At 41.0% G+C, this 17,702-nt stretch overlaps 1 protein-coding gene across 2 annotated transcripts in view; it reads right to left on the bottom strand.

Annotated features, from left to right (window-relative positions):
* The window catches only part of zfc3h1 (zinc finger C3H1-type containing), an 81,238-nt gene that overhangs the window by 31,716 nt on the left and 31,820 nt on the right, over positions 1 to 17,702 (bottom strand). For both annotated transcript variants that reach the window (XM_086009331.1, XM_086009332.1), the window contains exons 11-16: positions 16,847 to 16,965; positions 16,070 to 16,216; positions 14,853 to 15,027; positions 9,501 to 9,629; positions 8,184 to 8,729; positions 5,678 to 5,787 (exon numbers count right to left, since the gene is read on the bottom strand). In XM_086009331.1, the coding sequence (XP_085865457.1) occupies positions 5,678 to 5,787; positions 8,184 to 8,729; positions 9,501 to 9,629; positions 14,853 to 15,027; positions 16,070 to 16,216; positions 16,847 to 16,965 (1,226 nt within the window). The remainder of the gene's footprint in view (positions 1 to 5,677; positions 5,788 to 8,183; positions 8,730 to 9,500; positions 9,630 to 14,852; positions 15,028 to 16,069; positions 16,217 to 16,846; positions 16,966 to 17,702) is intronic.

Raw genomic sequence — 17,702 nt, 5'->3', positions numbered from 1 at the left:
GCAGGTGGGGCAGCATCTGTGGGGAGAGAAACAGAGTTAACGTTTCAGGTCGATGACCTTTTTTGTCAGAACTGGAAAAAGTTAGAGAAGTAACAGATTTTAAGCAGGTGCAGCGGCAGAGAAAGGGGGGAGGAGAGGAAAGAACAAAAGGGAAGGTCTGTGATAGAGTGGAAGGCAGGAGAGATTCAGAGACCAAAGATATGAGAGAACAAAGCAAAAGGAGATACAGGAAACTCTTTTTACTGGCACCTAAATATCCAGAAATCTCTCTTAACCGGCAAAATTCAGGAGTAGGTTCAGCTAAGTTTTACTATATATTAGTGGCCGTGTAACCGGGGTTCCTGGATCTGTGGCAGTATAACCGGGGTTCCTGCACCTGTGGCCGTGTAACCGGGACTCCTGCACAAATGCCAGGTAACCGGGGCTCCTGCACCTGTGGCCGTGTACGGGGCGCTCATACCTTGGTAAGTATACCTCTCTGTAATTCGGACTTTTTGATCAACTGGCACCACGCCGGTCCCGTCGGTGCCGGATAAAAAAAGTTTCCTGTAGTATAAACCATTACCATCTCCTTTTGATTTGTACTACCATACCTTTTGTCATTTAATCTCTCCTGCCTTCCACCCCATCACCAGACCTTCCCTTCTGTTCTTTCCTCCCCTCGCTTAAAATCTGTTACATCTCTAACTTTTTCCAGTTCTAACGAAAGGTCATCGACCTGAAACGTTAACTGTTTCGCTCTCCACAGATGCTGCCTGACCTTCAATGTATCCAATTCTTCCTCAGCAATTTTTTTTTTTTTTAATTGAATCAGTTAACCAATCACCCAATGTAGTTGGTCCCATCTCCTTCAATCCATTCTCCAAGTCAGGTAGAATGTCATAATTAACCTACATCATTCGTCACAGTGACGTGTGCTGTCTGTGTAACAGAACCATCCAAAACGGTTAACAGATATAAGGGTAGACACAGAGTGTTTCCACTTGTGGGGAAGAGCAAAACTAGAGGCCATCAATATAAGAGTCAACAAGAAATCAGATAGGGAATTCAGAAGAAACTTCTTTACCCGGAGAGTGGCGAGAACGTGGAACTTGTTACCACGGAGTGGTTGAGGCGAATAGTATAGATGCGTTTAAGGGGAGGCTAGATAAGCATATGATGGAGAAGGGAATGGAAGGTTATGCTGATAGTTAGATGAGGAAGAGGCTCAAGTGGAACAAACGACAGCATGGACTGGATGGGCCGAATAGCTTGTTTCTGTGCTGCATATTCTATGTATGTAAATACACAGGCAGTCTGCTCAGCCATACAGTCAAACTGTTGTGACAGATTAGAAAGGTGTGCTCTTTTGTATTAATGGTATTAAATAACAGTACAAGTACAGCAGAAATTTAAAGGTACAGACACTCAGTGAAAGGTGAGCTTGACTCAAATGTCCACAACAGTCAGTCATGAAATGCTAAAATTATTATTTTTTTGTAAAGCATGCTTCCAGATACAGTGCATACCTAAATTCAAATCATTCAAATATACATCTACAATGTAGCAAGCACAAAAGTACAGCATTCAGAAAACACTGTTTTAGAAAGTAAAGTTTACCTACTGCAGTGATAGGAAGATCAACTATTTCAAAACTTTTTTTTTTTTTTTTTTTTAAAGTCAACTATCCATTAGAATCTTGCTACTTAGATTTGACTATGGCATAAATATCTTGCTTGTGCACCAAATTTTAATTAAACTCAAAACAATAGAAAAACAGGAGCAAGCATTACTGCAGCTCTCATGAAATTGAATGTCTCACGAGGTGTGGTATATTGAGAGTCAGAATTAAGATTCCACTATATTAGCAATCCACCACTAAATTAAGGAATGCAGCTGCATACCCATCTGGTCCAATACAACTATGAATATGTATTTCATATTTTCCCTGCAGCACTGCAAGCGGGATAATAATTTTCAAAGAACAGGAGCATTATATCACACATGCAGAAAGTATTACTTTATTGCTCAGATGAAACGGTACCTCTTTAAAGCTATCAAGTTTAACTGCTGTTTAGCAACCATTGGCCGAGTTCACTACATAGAAACATAGAAGATAGGAGCAGGAGTAGGTCATTTTGCCCCTCGAGCTGGCTCCGCCATTCAATGAGATCATGGCTGATCATCCAAATTCAGTACCCGGTCCCTGCCTTCTCCCCATACCCCTTGATCCCTTTAGCCTTGAGAAATATATCCAACTCCTTCTTGAATATATTTAATGTACTGGCCTCTACTGCCTTCTGTGGTAGAGAATTCCACAGGTTCACCACTCTCTGGGTGAAGAAATTCCTCCTCATCTCAGTCCTAAATGGCCTACCCCTTATCCTTAGACTGTGTCCCCTGGTTCTGGACTCCCCGACCATCGGGAACATCCTTCCAGCATCTAGTCTGTCTAATCTTGTCAGAATTTTATAAGTTTCGATGCGATCCCCCCTCATTCTTCTAAACTCCAGCGAGTACAAGCCCAATCGACCCAATAGCTCCTCATACGTCATTCCTGCCATCCCAGGTATCAGCCTGGTGAATCTTCGCTGAACTCCTTCCAGGGCAAGAACATCCTTCCTCAGATAAGGCGACCAAAACTGCACAATACTCAAGATATGGTCTCACCAAGGCCCTGTACAACTGCAGCAAGACATCCTTGTTCCTGTACTCAAACCCTCTCGCTACAAAGGCCAACATACCATTTGCCTTCTTAACCACCTGCTGCACCTGCATGCTTACCTTCAGCGACTGGTGCACAAGGACACCCAGGTCTCGTTGCACTTCCCCTTCTCCCAATCTATTGCCATTCAGATAAATAATCTGCCTTCCTGTTTTTGCTACCAAAGTGAATAACCTCACATTTATCCACGTTATATTGCATCTGCCATGCTTCTGCCCAATCACCCAACCTGTCCAAATCATCCTGAAGTTTCCCGGCATCCTCCTCATAGCACACACGCCCACCCAGCTTTGTGTCGTCTGCAAATTTGGAGATATTACATCTAGTTCCCTTGTCTAGATCATTAATATATATTGGGAATAGCTGGGTACCCCACTAGTCACTGCCACTCGGAAAAAGACCCGTTTATTCCAACTCTTTGCTTTCTGTCTGCCAACCAGTTCTCTATCCAAGTCAGTACCTTGCCCCCAATCCCATGTGCCTTAACTTTACATGCTAATCTCTTATGTGGGACCTTATCGAAAGCCTTCTGAAAGTCCAAATACACCACATCCACTGGTTCTCCCTTATCTATTTTACCAGTTACATCCTCAAAAAATTCCAGTAGATTAGTCAAGCACGACTTACCCTTTGTAAATCCATGTTAACTTTGTCCGATCCTGTCACTGTTTTCCAAGTGCTCTGCTATTACATATTTTATAATGGACTCTAGCATTTTCCCCACTACCGGTGTCAGGCTTACTAGTCTGTAATTCCCCATTTTCTCCCTGTAATTCCCCGTTTTCTCTCTACCACCTTTTTTGAATAGTGGGGTAACCAATTACAGAAACCAATTACAGCGAGCGAGTTCATTATATATAGAAGTTAATTAAGAGGCTGCAGATGGTGACAGGTATTTTCTGCTGCCAGAGTTTCTCTCTACATTTGAAAAGATGGCCTGTTTATATAATTTTTTTTTAAAACAAATTTTCGTGCGAGACACTGAAAATGTACAGGAAACTTTGGTTTATCCGGAGGTTGTATGTCCGGAATACTCGATCTAACGGCAAAAATCAGGAGCCGTTTTCTCTATGTTTTTTTTAGTTCTCGTTCTTTTTTCCCCCCCCAGTCAGGCACTGCAAGGTCTGTAGCTATAGCAACAGCTTCAGCTAGAAACACTTGCAGCTGCAGCCGACTCTTTAGAAGCTGTTGCTAAGCAACAGTGTTTGTTGTCAGATACGGAGATGAAAACCTCCGTATGCTTCAACATTAACTTTGTATGTCCGGCAGTTTTGATAGATCAGCAACACGCCGGTCCCGTTGGTGCCAGATATCAAAGTTTCCTGTACAAATAAATGTGCTATAAATATCACTACTGGATACATGGCATTGCTCAGGGCAAGTCAAAAAATACATTTTTATGATACGTGATGTACAATCTCTCATCAGAGCCACTGATTTACGGTACTAGGTCAAATTCCAACTTTCAGTCTCAGATAAGCCACAGTTTCTTCCAGTTAAACATTGAGATGACTAAAACCATCGTCCTTGGCCCCTTCCTCAAACTGCTTACCCTGGCCACTGATTCTATTCCCCCTCCCGATCACTGTTTCAAGCTGAACCAGACTGATCCGCAACCTCGGCATCCGATTCAACCCCGAGCTGAGCTTCCAACCTAGCACCCACAATTCCCTCCCTAAACCCCTCTTGCTCTCTACCTTTGTCTCCTCCTTCAAGATTCTTGTTAAAAACCCACCTCTTTGACCAAGCTTTTGGACACCCCACCTACTAGCTCCTCCTTTGGCTTGGCATCCATTTTTGTCTGATTACGCTTTTATGAAGCACCATGGGATATTTTCCTACATTTAAAGGCGCTATATAAATGTACGTTGTGGTCACACTTTTGTTACAAATATACAACAATCTTGAGGAAAAAAACAGCTGTGACTTAATGCTGCCCATTTCTAGATTCCAACCTCCCACCCTCCCCACACCCTGAAACTGATTAGCACTTCCCAACACAAAATTCCCTGAACAATTACATTTTGATTTAACTCGGCCTATGTTTACTCAAATTGGACTTTGTGGCTTTGTATCCACTTAAAGGAGAGAAAGCCAATCTGATCTGTAACTAAGCTTTTAAAGGATGCAGTACATATACACCCTTACTTTAGCAGCAAATTAATACATCAAGCATTATAATGGTTTATGCTCCTGTCCTCAAACAGTGATCCTCCAACTTACCACGATGAGCACCACAGAAGAACTTGTAAAATATATTAAGAGTTTTGTGTATAGTGCACCCCTTCTGTGTCACACTTACTTCCTATAATCCTTTACCTGTCACACTCTTGAGTTGATGGAACAGAATTTGACTTAAACAATGTTAATCAGTGGCCCTGCTAACAGTTACCTGGTATAGGACCAATGTTCTGTTTCTTTTAACGCGTGGTCCCTTTAAATTTTTGCACATGGACGGTATTTACAAATGTAAAAGCCGGTGAGCAGTCTGCGCGGGACCTTTACGATTACTGCGCAGCCACGCACCTTAGCGGGAACATTGTATAGCACCCCTGCTGTATTCTGCAATTCATTATAGGCAATGCCACAGGAGATTTGCTATTATAACAGTATCTCTGGCATGCATTTGCACATTTAACATAGAAATAAATGCTTTGTTTCATTATCCTTTTAATCCAGGAACTAAAATGCTCACCAATTATGTAAACCAATGCTAAAAGGAAAGTTTCCATATACATCTGAGTTTTGTTCGACTTGGTGGGTGCAAAGGGTTTTTGTGTGTACTGAAGTCAAATGCACCTTTAGCCATATTCTTCATTTAAAGTTCTGGTTTGTCTCAAAGTGAATTATATATTCACTTTTCTCCTTCCCCATTTAAATTCCAACTAGGTAGTTTTATCAGGATTGCATTTGTTTCAAGATATAAAAGTATTCAAAGGGTATTAAACATGCCAATATATTTTTCTTTCATACCTGTAAGATTTGAAGACCAAAAGAGGGCTATTATATGTTCCAAATGGAGTTGGTTTCAAATCAACTTGTCTTGACTGTGCCAACACTACATCCAAATCCACAGGAATCTCCTGCAGAAGACAGCGGTTCTTTTTTTTAAAAAGTACAAACATTTCAAGCCCGTTTGAGAAACACTTCACATATTCTAAAGTTTAAAGAACTATTCAGAAAGAAAAAGGTTACTTGTAACTTGAGTAGGAAGTACTGTGATCAAGAGCTTTCTAAACTGCGTAATTAAATGATATAGTTTGAGACTTTAAAATTATAACCTTTTCAATAAAACTGCAATTCCACTCATTATAAATGTGGATAAAAGGTCATTGCCCATTACAGTGAGCTTTTGTCTGTGTTTAACGGAGTAATGCTGCTAGTGATAGAACTTTCCAGCAGTTTACCTAGGTTGTCAGAGTTTGGAAATACTATAATGTCCTTAGTGGCTTGTATTCATAAATACTTTAGCAACTGCTTGAAGGGAATTCCAAATGTAAAAGCAATGCTCACAAAATTTGTTAATAGAATAAGTGTGCAACAGATGTTTACAAAAAAAAAAAGTTTTCAAAAACATTAGCACTAATTTAATTTTGTTGTAAAATGTAGCACCCCTTTAGTGCTCATGTACAAGTTTTATACGGGTACATTTTATACTTACTGAATTTTGGCATTTTGCAGACAGCACAATTTAGAAGTTGGACTAATTAATCATGCCATGTTCTTGCTTTAATAAACCTAGCATCTTTGAGGTTAGCTTAAAAATCTGAAATCTTGCATTTAAAATGCTAATTAAATGTGTAAGTATGGTCTGCTAAAAGTAAGTCTATGAAGTTTGAGCACAAGCCACCACCCAGAGGAATCCACTTCTTGCATTCCCCCAGTAAGACTAAGTACCCTTTTTAAGTTAATCATATAAATGATCGCACTGAACTTGCATCTAGGGCCAGGATATGCAGTTTTACAACCTGAATGATCAATTGCAAAATGGCACAGGGAAAGAAACAAATTTACAGCACACGCACTAAAAACTAACTCATGTCAGCTGTGGCTCAGTGGGTAGCACTCTCGCCTGAGTCACAAGGTTGAGAGTTCAAGTCTCACTCCAGAGACTTGAGCACAAAAATCTAGGCTGACACTCCAGTGCAGTACCAAGGGAGTGCTGCACTGTCAGAGGTGCCGTCTTTTGGATGAGACGTTAAAACCGAGGCCCCATCTGCTCTCTCAGGTGGTCATAAAAGATTCCACCGCACTATTTTGAAGAAGTCTTTTTGCTCCTCTACTTTTAAAGTAATGAATGTGTCCTCCCCTTAGACTTCCTCCCAAAAATCTATCGCCTCAAATTTTTCTGCATTAATTTCAACTTATATGGCTAATCTATAAATTTATCTCCATCTTTCTGAAGCTGCATTTTGGCTGTCCAAGTGAGAAAACAATGATCTGCTCAGGTTGCTCCAAGCTGGAGGATGTCCCTCATAGGCAAAAAAATACCAAATTTCTCTGTAGGACTTCCTCTAGCAAGTGAGTCAGTAACCAGAGGTCATAGGTCCAGAGGGGAGATGGGGAATTTTTTTTCAATCAGTTGTTGGGATCTATAACACTCTACCTGAAAAGGAGGTGGAAGCTAATTCCATCATTTTCAAAGGGAGTTGGACAGATACTGAGGATGAGGAACTTACAGGGATACGGACAAAAAGCATGGATGTGGGACTAAGCGCGACTGCTCTTTCAAAGAGGCAGCACAGGGACAACGGGCCAAATGGCGGCCTCCTGTGCTGCAAGTTTCTATGATTTCTATTTCTAAGAGCAGGGGAGTTCTCCTCGGTGTCCTGGCCAATATTTATCCCTCGATCAACGTAACAAAAACAGATCATCTGGTCATGATCACATTGCTGTTTGTGGGAGCTTGCTGCGCACAAATTGGCTGCCGCGTTTCCTACATTACAACAGTGACTGCACTCCAAAAGTTTGGCTGTAAAGTGCTTTGGAACTTTCAGAGGTTGTGAATGGTGCTACAGGAAACTGTGCGCTATCCGGCACCGAGCTGCTGCCGTTGCCTCAAAACTGCTGGACACTCCAGAGTTAATGTTGAAAGATACGGAGATTTCCGTATCTGACAACAAACACTGTTGCTTAGCAACAGCTTCTAAACACTCGGGTGTGGCTGCAAGCGTCTGTAGCTGAAGCTGTTGCTATAGCTACAGACCTTGCAGTGCTTGACTGTTCAAAAAAAGCAAAGAATAAAAAACAGCTCCTGATTTTTGCCGGTGGCTCCAGCTTGCCGGATGGTTCGCCTCCAGATAACTCAAAGTTTCCTGTATATAAATACGAATCTCACCCCCCCCCCCCCCCCCCACTTAATGCCACATCTATTAATAATCCTAAGAAAAGGAAAACCACATTTGCTCATCAGCTTCACAAAGTCTGCAGTTTTGTGCGTTACTTCACAAGACAGACATATCAATGCCATTCTACTAACCTGACCATACACATGTTTCTCTTTTGAAGACACACAATCTAAAGTTTTCTGTAGCAATGTTTTCAAGTCGTCAGCCTCCCCGTGAAGCTTTTTAAGATCATCAATATTGAGTCCAAGAAACAGTTCAGGCTCATCAAAGCTTTTCTTTGTAGGTTTGCTTAAAGTTTCTTTCCCTTGACTTAGGTCAGTGTGCTTGAGATTTGGCTTAGTGAAAGAGTTTGATTCCCGGAATGACCTTCTTCGCTCCCTTAGAGATGGAGACTGCACTTCATCTTCTCCATCATTTTCTTCAATATCAAGAACAAGTTTATCCTGCGTTAGGTCATGCAGAGAAGGCTGTGATACCACAAATGCACGCTCTTCCTCTATCCCAGGTTGCCCTGCATTCCTTAAAGCCTGCGCCTCTTTTAGTTTTTGAATCTTTAGCCGATACTCATACTCAAGTTGCTGCAAGCGTTTTTTCTCCATTGCTATATATTCAGCAGATTGTTTCTTTAAAATTGCCGCATGTTTAGATGAGCCATCCAATCGGATATTCTTGTTAGACTGAAGGAAGAAAAATTATGTCCTTTTTAAAATCACCAATGCTATTAATATGTTAAAGTGGCATCTATCTAAATAACATTTAAATATCAAAGGCTGTAAGTTTAGAGTAACTTGGCCCCAATGACAGAAGTAAAGAAAATCAAATGGTCCCTTCCAAAGTAATGTTTCATTAATTAAACTAAATGTAATAGAAAAATAGAGGGGAAATTCAGTTACAAAGCCACTAAAACTCAGCATACTTATTTACTTGTTAAAAGCACATTTTTCATGTTTGATTTTATTTGATGGTACAGTGGACAATAGACAAAATATTGCAGACTAGGCACCATCATTTACAGCTGGAATAGAGAATTAGATCTTTAGACTAAACATTGCAAGATCTGAGCGATCAAGCAGCTTGACTGTCAATTTTTGCATGGCAGTTAAGTTTAATTGTAGTGTTTTTAAAGTTAAAAACCAAAAACGAATCCCAAGTACAAAGGTTTATATGTAGCTGTACACATACCAGGCATTAAAACTACGTGATGTATTACCTAGAGATTCTTATAGCACTTTTTGAAGTTATTTAAAAGGCCTGATATGCAGATTTGATAAAACACTTAACTATTTAAACTATACCTCTACCTATAATTGCAGTGGTTCTGCATTTGTGCATTTTTTTTTTTTTTACCCATTTATATGATTAAAAACTTTTCCCCAAATTTCTGTAGGATTATAATCAAAGTTTTTGAACATATTTCACACCTTGGTCCTAACCCGTTTTCAACTTACTACAAATGAATCTTGTTCACATTTACGCTTTCCCACTTCTCGACTAGCAACAGCTTTCGCTCGTGCAAATTCTTCATATTTTACCGCCAAACTCTTCTTGACTTGTATTCGATGTTGTACTTTATGGATCTAAAAAGGGGAGGAAAAAAACTTCTGCCATTGTAGAAAAAGTCAACATTGACTAAACTGTCTCCAGTTTAAGTAATCAAAAATGGCAATACACAAACCATGAGAACATTCACTGAAGACTTGTTATGCATAATCTAGACTGACACTCCATACGATGCTGAGGAACTGCTGCATTATTAAAGTATCAGCCAGATGAAATGTTAAACCAAATTCTCATCTGCCCGTTCCATGGTTCAAATGAATGATAAAGATCCCATGGCACTATTTTAAGAGGTGAAAACTCGCCAGGCTCTTGCCCATCACTCTTTCCTCTACCACCTCTCAAAAAAATACTTAGCTGGTGATTCATCTCATTGTGCGTAGCACCTTGCTGTGTACAAAATGGAAGCTGCGTCTGTTCGCATTAACAAATACTGCAGTTCTAAGTAATTCATTGTATACAAAATACTTTAAGGTGTTTGAGAGATGCGATATGCCATTCCCATTATAGGAATGGAAGCTTTTCTTGTTACATACCCTATATGCTAAAAACAAGGCAACATGTACAGGAAAATAACTGGCTTTTTGTTTTCCAGTTTTCTTCTCTCCTTTCCTGGAAGTACTATTCTTGCTGGGGCACATGGCCACAGGAGCCCTCGGGTATCACCCTCAAGTGCCCACCTATGAGCCGAGACAGCGGAGCACTGGCAAGCTATTTGACTTGGAGGGCATTGCAGCTGAACGCAATCCTGTCCTCATCCAATGACCACACGCACATTCCAGCAGAGGGATTCCAGCAAAGCAATCAGGAACGGGAACCTGACCGATTTCCCATTCCCTTCCCTAGACCCAGGTCAGAAACCAATTGTACCACTGCAACTGTTCACCCAGGAAGAATTGCTTTTTAACAGATCAACTTCGCTTGCAGAAAAAAATTGATCATAAGAAAAGGAAGCAGAAGTAGGCCATACAGCCCCTTGAGCCTGCTCCGCCATTCAATAAGATCATGGTTGATCTTCGACCTCAACTCCACTTTCCCCGCCCGATCGCCATATCCCTCGATTCCCCTAGAGTCCAAAAATCTATATCAGCCTTGAATATTCTCAACGATTCAGCATCCACAGCCCTTGGGGTAGAGGATTCTAAAGATTCATAACCCGCAGTGCAGAAATTCCTCCTCATCTCAGTCGTAAATTGTCGACCCCTTATTCTGAGATTGTGACCCCTGGTTCTAGACTCCCCAGCCAGGGGAAAACATCCTCCCTACATCTATCCCGTCAAGCCCTGTAAGAATTTTGTATGTTTCAATGAGATCACCTCTCAATTCTTCTAAACTCTAGAGAATATAGGCCTAGTCTACTCAATCTCTCCTCATAGGACAATCCCCCCATCCCAGGAACCAGTCTGGTGAACCTTCGTTGCACTCACTATGTGGCAAGTATATCCTTCCTTAGGTAAGGAAACCAAAACTGTACACAATTTTCCAGGGCATATAAGGTAGCCAAATCTAGTGGAGGATAGGAGATTGGGAAGTCTTTAAAAGACAGCAAAAAATAACTAAAAGATTGATTAAGAAAGGGAAGATAGATTATGAAAGTAAATTAGCAAAAAATATATAAACAGACAGTAAAAGTTTCTATAGTTATATAAAAAGAAAAAGGGTGGCTAAAGTAAATGTTGGTCCCTTAGAGGATGAGACCAGGAAATTAATGGTGGGAAACATGGAGATGGCAAAAACACTGAACAATTATTTTGTATCAGTCTTTACAGTAGAGGACACTAAGAATATCCCAACACTGGACAAACAGGGGGCTCTAGGGGGGGGGGGAGGAACTAAATACGATTAAAATCACTAAGGAAGTGGTACTTGGTAAAATAATGGGACTCAAGGCAGATAAATCCCCTGGACCTGATGGCTTGCATCCTAGGGTCTTGAGGGAAGTAGCGGTAGGGATTGCGGATGCATTGGTAATAATTTTCCAAAACTCACTGGACTCAGCAAAGGTCCTGGCAGATTGGAAAACTGCTAATGTTAACACCCTTATTTAAAAAGGGTAGTAGGCAGAAGGCTGGACACTATAGACCTGTTAGCCTAACATCTGTGGTTGGTAAAATGTTAAGAGTCCATTATTAAGGAGACAGTAACGGGACATTTGGATAAACATAATTTAATAGGACAAACTCAGCATGGTTTCATGAAGGGGAAGTCATGTTTGACAAATTTGCTGGAGTTTTTTTGAGGAAGTAACATACAGGGTGGATAAAGGGGAACCAGTGGACGTAGTGTATTTAGACTTCCAAAAGGCATTTGACAAGGTGCCACACAAAAGATTATTGCTCAAGATAAAAAATCACGGGATTGGGGGTAATATTCTGGCGTGGGTGGAGGATTGGCTCTCTAACAGAAAGCAGAGAGTTGGGATAAATGGTTCGTTCTCAGATTGGCAACCAGTAACTAGTGGTGTTCCGCAGGGGTCAGTGCTGGGTCCCCAACTCTTTACAATCTATATTAACGATTTGGAGGAGGGGACCGAGTGTAACATATCAAAGTTTGCAGATGATACAAAGATGGGACGGAAAGTAGTGAGTGAGGAGGACATAAAAAACCTGCAAAGGGACATAGACAGGCTAAGTAAGTGGGCAGAGATTTGGCAGATGGAATACAATACTGGAAAGTGTGAGGTTATGCACTTTGGCAGGAAAAATCATAGAGCAAGTTATTATCTTAATGGCAAGAAACTGGAAAGTACTGTAGTACAAAGGGATCTGGGGGTCCTGGTGCACGAAACTCAAAAAGTTAGTATGCAGGTGCAGCAAGTGATTAAGAAGGCCAATGGAATGTTGGCTTTTATTGCTAGGGGGATGGAATATAAAAACAGGGAGGTATTGTTGCAGTTGTACAAGGTATTGGTGAGACCGCACCTGGAATACTGCATACAGTTTTGGTGTCCATACTTAAGAAAAGACATACTTGCTCTCGAGTCAGTACAAAGAAGGTTCACTCGGTTAATCCCGGGGATGAGGGGGTGGTCATATGAGGAGAGGTTGAGTAGATTGGGACTCTACTCATTGGAGTTCAGAAGAATGAGGCGCGATCTTATTGAAACATATAAGATTGTGAAGGGGCTTGATCGGGTGGATGCGGTGAGGATGTTCCCAATGATGGGTGAAACTAGAACTAGGGGGCATAATCTTAAAATAAGGGGCTGCTCATTCAAAACTGAGATGAGGAGAAACTTCTTCACTCAGGGGGTGGTAGGTTTGTGGAATTTGCTGCCCCAGAAAGCTGTGGAAGCTACATCATTAAATAAATTTAAAACAGAAATAGATAGTTTCCTAGAAGTAAAGGGAATTAAGGGTTACGGGGAGCGGGCAGGAAATTGGACCCGAGTCTAGGTTCGGAATGGTCATGGTCCTGTGGGTAGTGGAGTGGGCCCAGGGGCCGTGTAGCCTTGTTCTGCTCCTACTGTGTTCTAATTCTGTGTTAGATTTCAGGAGATGGTTTTATTCCTGTTCCTGGCTGGGGTGGAGATCGCCTTTACAGAAGGTAAGTACTGTAGAAAATATAGGGACAGACTGATCTCCTGGAAGAATTTCGATCGCCTAGATGGGTCGGAGAGGAATTTCCCAGATTTTTTTCTCCCAAATTGGCCATTGGGTCTTTATCTGGTTTTTCGCCTCTCCCGGGAGATCACATGGGTTCGGGTGGATGCAGAGTGATAGAAGATTTGAGGTTAGGATCAGATCAGCCATGATCTTATTGAATGGTGGAGCAGGCTCAAGGAGCCGATTGGCCTACTCCTGCTCCTATTTCTTATGTTATGTTCATCAGGGCCCTATACAGTTGCTCTAAGACATCTTTACTCTTATACTCAAATCCTCTTGTAATAAAGGCCAACATACCATTTGCTTTCCTAATTGCTTGCTCTACCTGCATGTCAACCTTCAGTGATTTGTGTACAAGGACACCCAGGTCCCTCTGAACACCAACATTTCCCAATCTCTCACCATTTAAAAAATACTCTGCTTTTCTATTTTTCCTACCAAAGTGTAACTTCACCTTTCTCCACATTATATTCCATTTGCCATGTTCTTGCCCACTCACTTAGCCTGTCTATATCCCCTTGAAGCCTCTTTGCATCCTCCTCACAATTTACATTCCCACCCATCTTTGTCTCATCAGCAAATTTGGACATATTACATTTGGTCCACTCATCCAAATCATTGATGCAGATTGTGAATAGCTGAGGCCCAAGCACGGATCCTTGCGGTTCCCTACTAGTTACAGCCTGCCAACTCGAAAATGACCTGTTTATTCCTACACTGTTTTCTGTCCGCTAACCAATCCTCAATCCATGCTAGTATATTACCCCAATCCCATGAGCCCCAATTGTGTTTAATAGCCTCTTGTGTGGCACTTTATCGAATGCCTTCTGAAAATCCAAATACACATCCACTGGTTCCCCCTTATCTATTCTGCTAGTTACAACCTCAAACAACTCTAACAGATTTGTCAAAGACGATTTCCCTTTCATAAATCAGTGTTGACTCTGCCCAATCCTATTATTTTCCAAGTGCCCTATTACCACGTCCTTAATACAGGAAACTCTCGATTTACCGGCACCTAAATAACCGGAAATCTGTGTTAACCGGCAAAATTCAGGAGTAGGTTCAGGTAAGTTTTACTTCATATTAGTGGCCCTTCCTGGATCTGTGGTTGTGTAACCGGGGCTCCTACACTTGCTGCTAAGCAACAGGGACGCTTGGTCTGTGGCCGGAGTTCCTGCACTTGTTGCTAAGCAACAGGGAAGCCTGGATTTGTTGGTGTACGGAGCTCTCGCACCTTTTAACTATACCTCTGTAATCCGGACTTTGATAAACCGGCACCACGCCGGTCCCGTTGGTGCCAGATAAAAAAAAGTTTCCTGTAATAGATTCTAGCATTTTCCCTACTACTGATGTCAGGCTAACTGGTCTGTAGTTCCCCGTTTTCTCTCTACATCCTTTCTTAAATAGTGGGGTTACATTTGCCACCTTCCAATCCGAGATGAGATCACCTCTCATTCTTCTAAACGAGAGAGTATTGGCCCAATCTACTCAGTCTCTCCGCATAGGACAACACTCTCGTCCCAGGGATCTATCTAGTCAACCTTCGTTGCAAGTATATCCTTCAAAACTAAACTTGAAACAGTTTAGGGAGTAGGAAGAAAAGGGGAAGCTCAAGAAAGCTATTATGTTGCCTACCTGTTCTTGAAGCTTTTTAAGGAGCATTCTATTGGCATTCACAATCTTCTCAGCTGCCTGCAACTGTTCTTTATGCTTCATATATTTGGCTTCAGCTTGGCGCAGCGCTTCTTTCTTTTTTGCTTCTTGTTGTAGCAGGTTTGATAAGAGAGATTCATCTTTTGTCAACAGGAGACTAAAATATAAACAAAGAACACCAAGTCATAAACCAAGTTTTTTTTGGAGCGAATATAAATACAGAAAAGGTAGAATTCATTGCAGTATTAAGTGTAGATTGTACATGCTATGTGCTTTCAAAAACTTTGAGGAAATATTACACATTAATACTAAATAGGTTAATTACCATGTACAGGGTAGTCTATTTGGTTACCAAATCTCAAGTAAATACCATACTCAAAATAGGTTTTGGTTCGAAAGTGTCGAGAAAGCTGTACCTTGCTAATAGAAGGTGCAGTAGCTGCTCAAAGATAGGGGATAAAGAATAGGTGCAAAGATGTTGCAGTACCATTGCGGAAAATTGCATTTGGAAAATTGAGACACCTACAATCTTGCTTGAATTTTCCTGCCCCTTCCTGTAACTTGTATGAAAGTGAAGTCCAAATTCTTTCCTGTTCTGCAGGTGTTTTGAGCATGTGAGAAACAAATGGAATGAACTATGCTAAATACAGCAACACAAGACTGTCATTGGGAGCCCTACAAAAATCAAACATGAAATGGTGGTATTTTACACCGGGTCTCAAATTAGGGAGGGACATTCATTTTCTTTTAAATGAAGCCGACCTACGGTTGCCAGAGAACATTACAATGGAAACAGCAAATAAGCTGATTGGTGGCACTCTCTCCTCTGTCATAGGTTCAAGCTGCTCTACAAGAACATGAGCAGAAAATCAAGGCCGACACTTCGGTGCTGTACAGAGGGAGTGCTTCACTGTCAGAGATGCCATCTTTTGAATGAGATGTTGAACTCTGGTCCCAACTGTTCAGTTGGATATAAAAGATCCCATGGCACTATTTGAAGATAAGCCAGCGAGTGTTCTCGGCACCCTGGACAACATTTATCCCTCAACCAACAAAACAGTTTGTCTGGTCATTTACATCATTGCTGCCTAAAAGACATCTGGGAAAGTTCCTATTAATGCAAATTTGTTTGTCATTATTTCCTTGGTGTTCCGAATAAAGAAAACCTACTTAACCAATTAAGCACAACCAAAACTTACTTGTGTTTTCTCAGTCTATCTTCAACGTCTGACAGTTGTTTACTGACCACTACTCTCTTTCCAACAGCATTTGCTTCAGCATCTGAGTGAACCGGTGATGGACTACTCCTTGACAAATCAGATTTCAACAATCGCTGCTTCTCACGGCTAAATAAAATCAAGACAAACCAATCAGTACAATGGCACTGCACTAATGAAACTAATGCATGTCCTTCTGACAAACAGAAGACAGACAGTCCTCTTATGTTCTGTTCATGCTTGGCAGCAAACACATAGAATAGGCTTGCAGTGTTTGGTACAAGTTTGTGGTCACAAGAATTAAGCTAAATTGTCCAGAACACACCCAGACTTTTTGTCTTCCTGTTTTCACTGGGCATGAGATTAGTTCAACACCATCACTGAAGTGAGGAAACATTCAGGTTGCAGTAACTATCTTGATTAGGTTCTAAATTTGCTATTGATGTCTTCTTTCATTCAAAGTTAAAGGAACGTAAACAGCTTACAGGACAATATGTATATAAATTGAACAGTAAAAGTGCTGTTTCACATTCGCTAACTTAACAAAAAGCTGGTGACAAAATCCAATTTCTTCTGCACAAATACCTATTTAACAGTGATTGGGAATTAAATGGCCATAATTTCAATGTCCTCCAAATGACAAAGGTTATTCAATAAACGGATCTCTCAAACAAAGCAATTATTAAGTCTTGTAATCATTTTTGTTTTAAGCATAAAATGAACAGAAGCAAATAGGCAAAATCAATACTGAACATGTACCTGGCATTTTCTTCCTTTAAAAGTCTATTTTCTTTTTTCCCTCCCTCTGAAAAGCCACCTTTGGTTCCCGCAGGATCATTTTCTTTCTCTGCTTTTAGTCTTGGCTTTGGTTTTGAGGCCTTTAAAAGGAAAGAAAAAAATTCAACCTTTATACATACATTCTGTTAGTGTGTTTTTAAAAAAATTGGCAACGAATGCCAGTGCTCAGGATTGAAACTCATATCCACTTTTAGATTGAGTACCAAGCACTCAGGTCAAATACAGCATGACAACTCTAATGGACTTGCTCCGTCCCACTATGTGTCTGAAAAGCAGCGCCTACTGCAAAGGTGTAATTTTGTATATAGGATCACAGGATAGCACAGTATCAGAAAAGACTGCGATATTACCTGGCTGTTCTCAAAAACTAATGTCCCTCAATTGCCCCTTCTTCAAATATCTACCCATTGATCTCTTCAATTATTCCACTGTCTCCCTGGGCTGCTGGTTGTCTTACAGTCTCCACCCTCTGCATAAATGCGTGCCTTCCCTCTTCTAGCTTGAAACCACGTTCTTTGGCTCTCGAGTTTGCGGTAATCTCAAACATACTATTCAATTTATCTATTCCCTGAAGGATGTTTGATATCTCCTGAGCCTTCTCTGCCAAAGTAAACAATCCCATGCTTTTCAATCTCTCCTGATAACGTAAGATACCTTAAGCTTCGTTGCTTTTTTGAGAACCGCCGCCAACGTCTGCATAATTCTCTCTTTGGTAGTGACCAAAATTGTACACAAAGTACAGGTGCAGCCAAACCAGTGCCAAGTACAGGCTTCATCACCACCTCCTGGGATTTCTGCTCTATCCCTATATTCAGTT

Source organism: Somniosus microcephalus, chromosome 16 (assembly GCF_052327205.1).
Source record: "Somniosus microcephalus isolate GS21.2 chromosome 16, FLI_Smic_1.0, whole genome shotgun sequence".
Classification (NCBI taxonomy): domain Eukaryota; kingdom Metazoa; phylum Chordata; class Chondrichthyes; order Squaliformes; family Somniosidae; genus Somniosus; species Somniosus microcephalus.
Note: the sequence above shows the minus strand (reverse complement) of the source record. Positions and strands in the feature narration are given on the sequence as shown.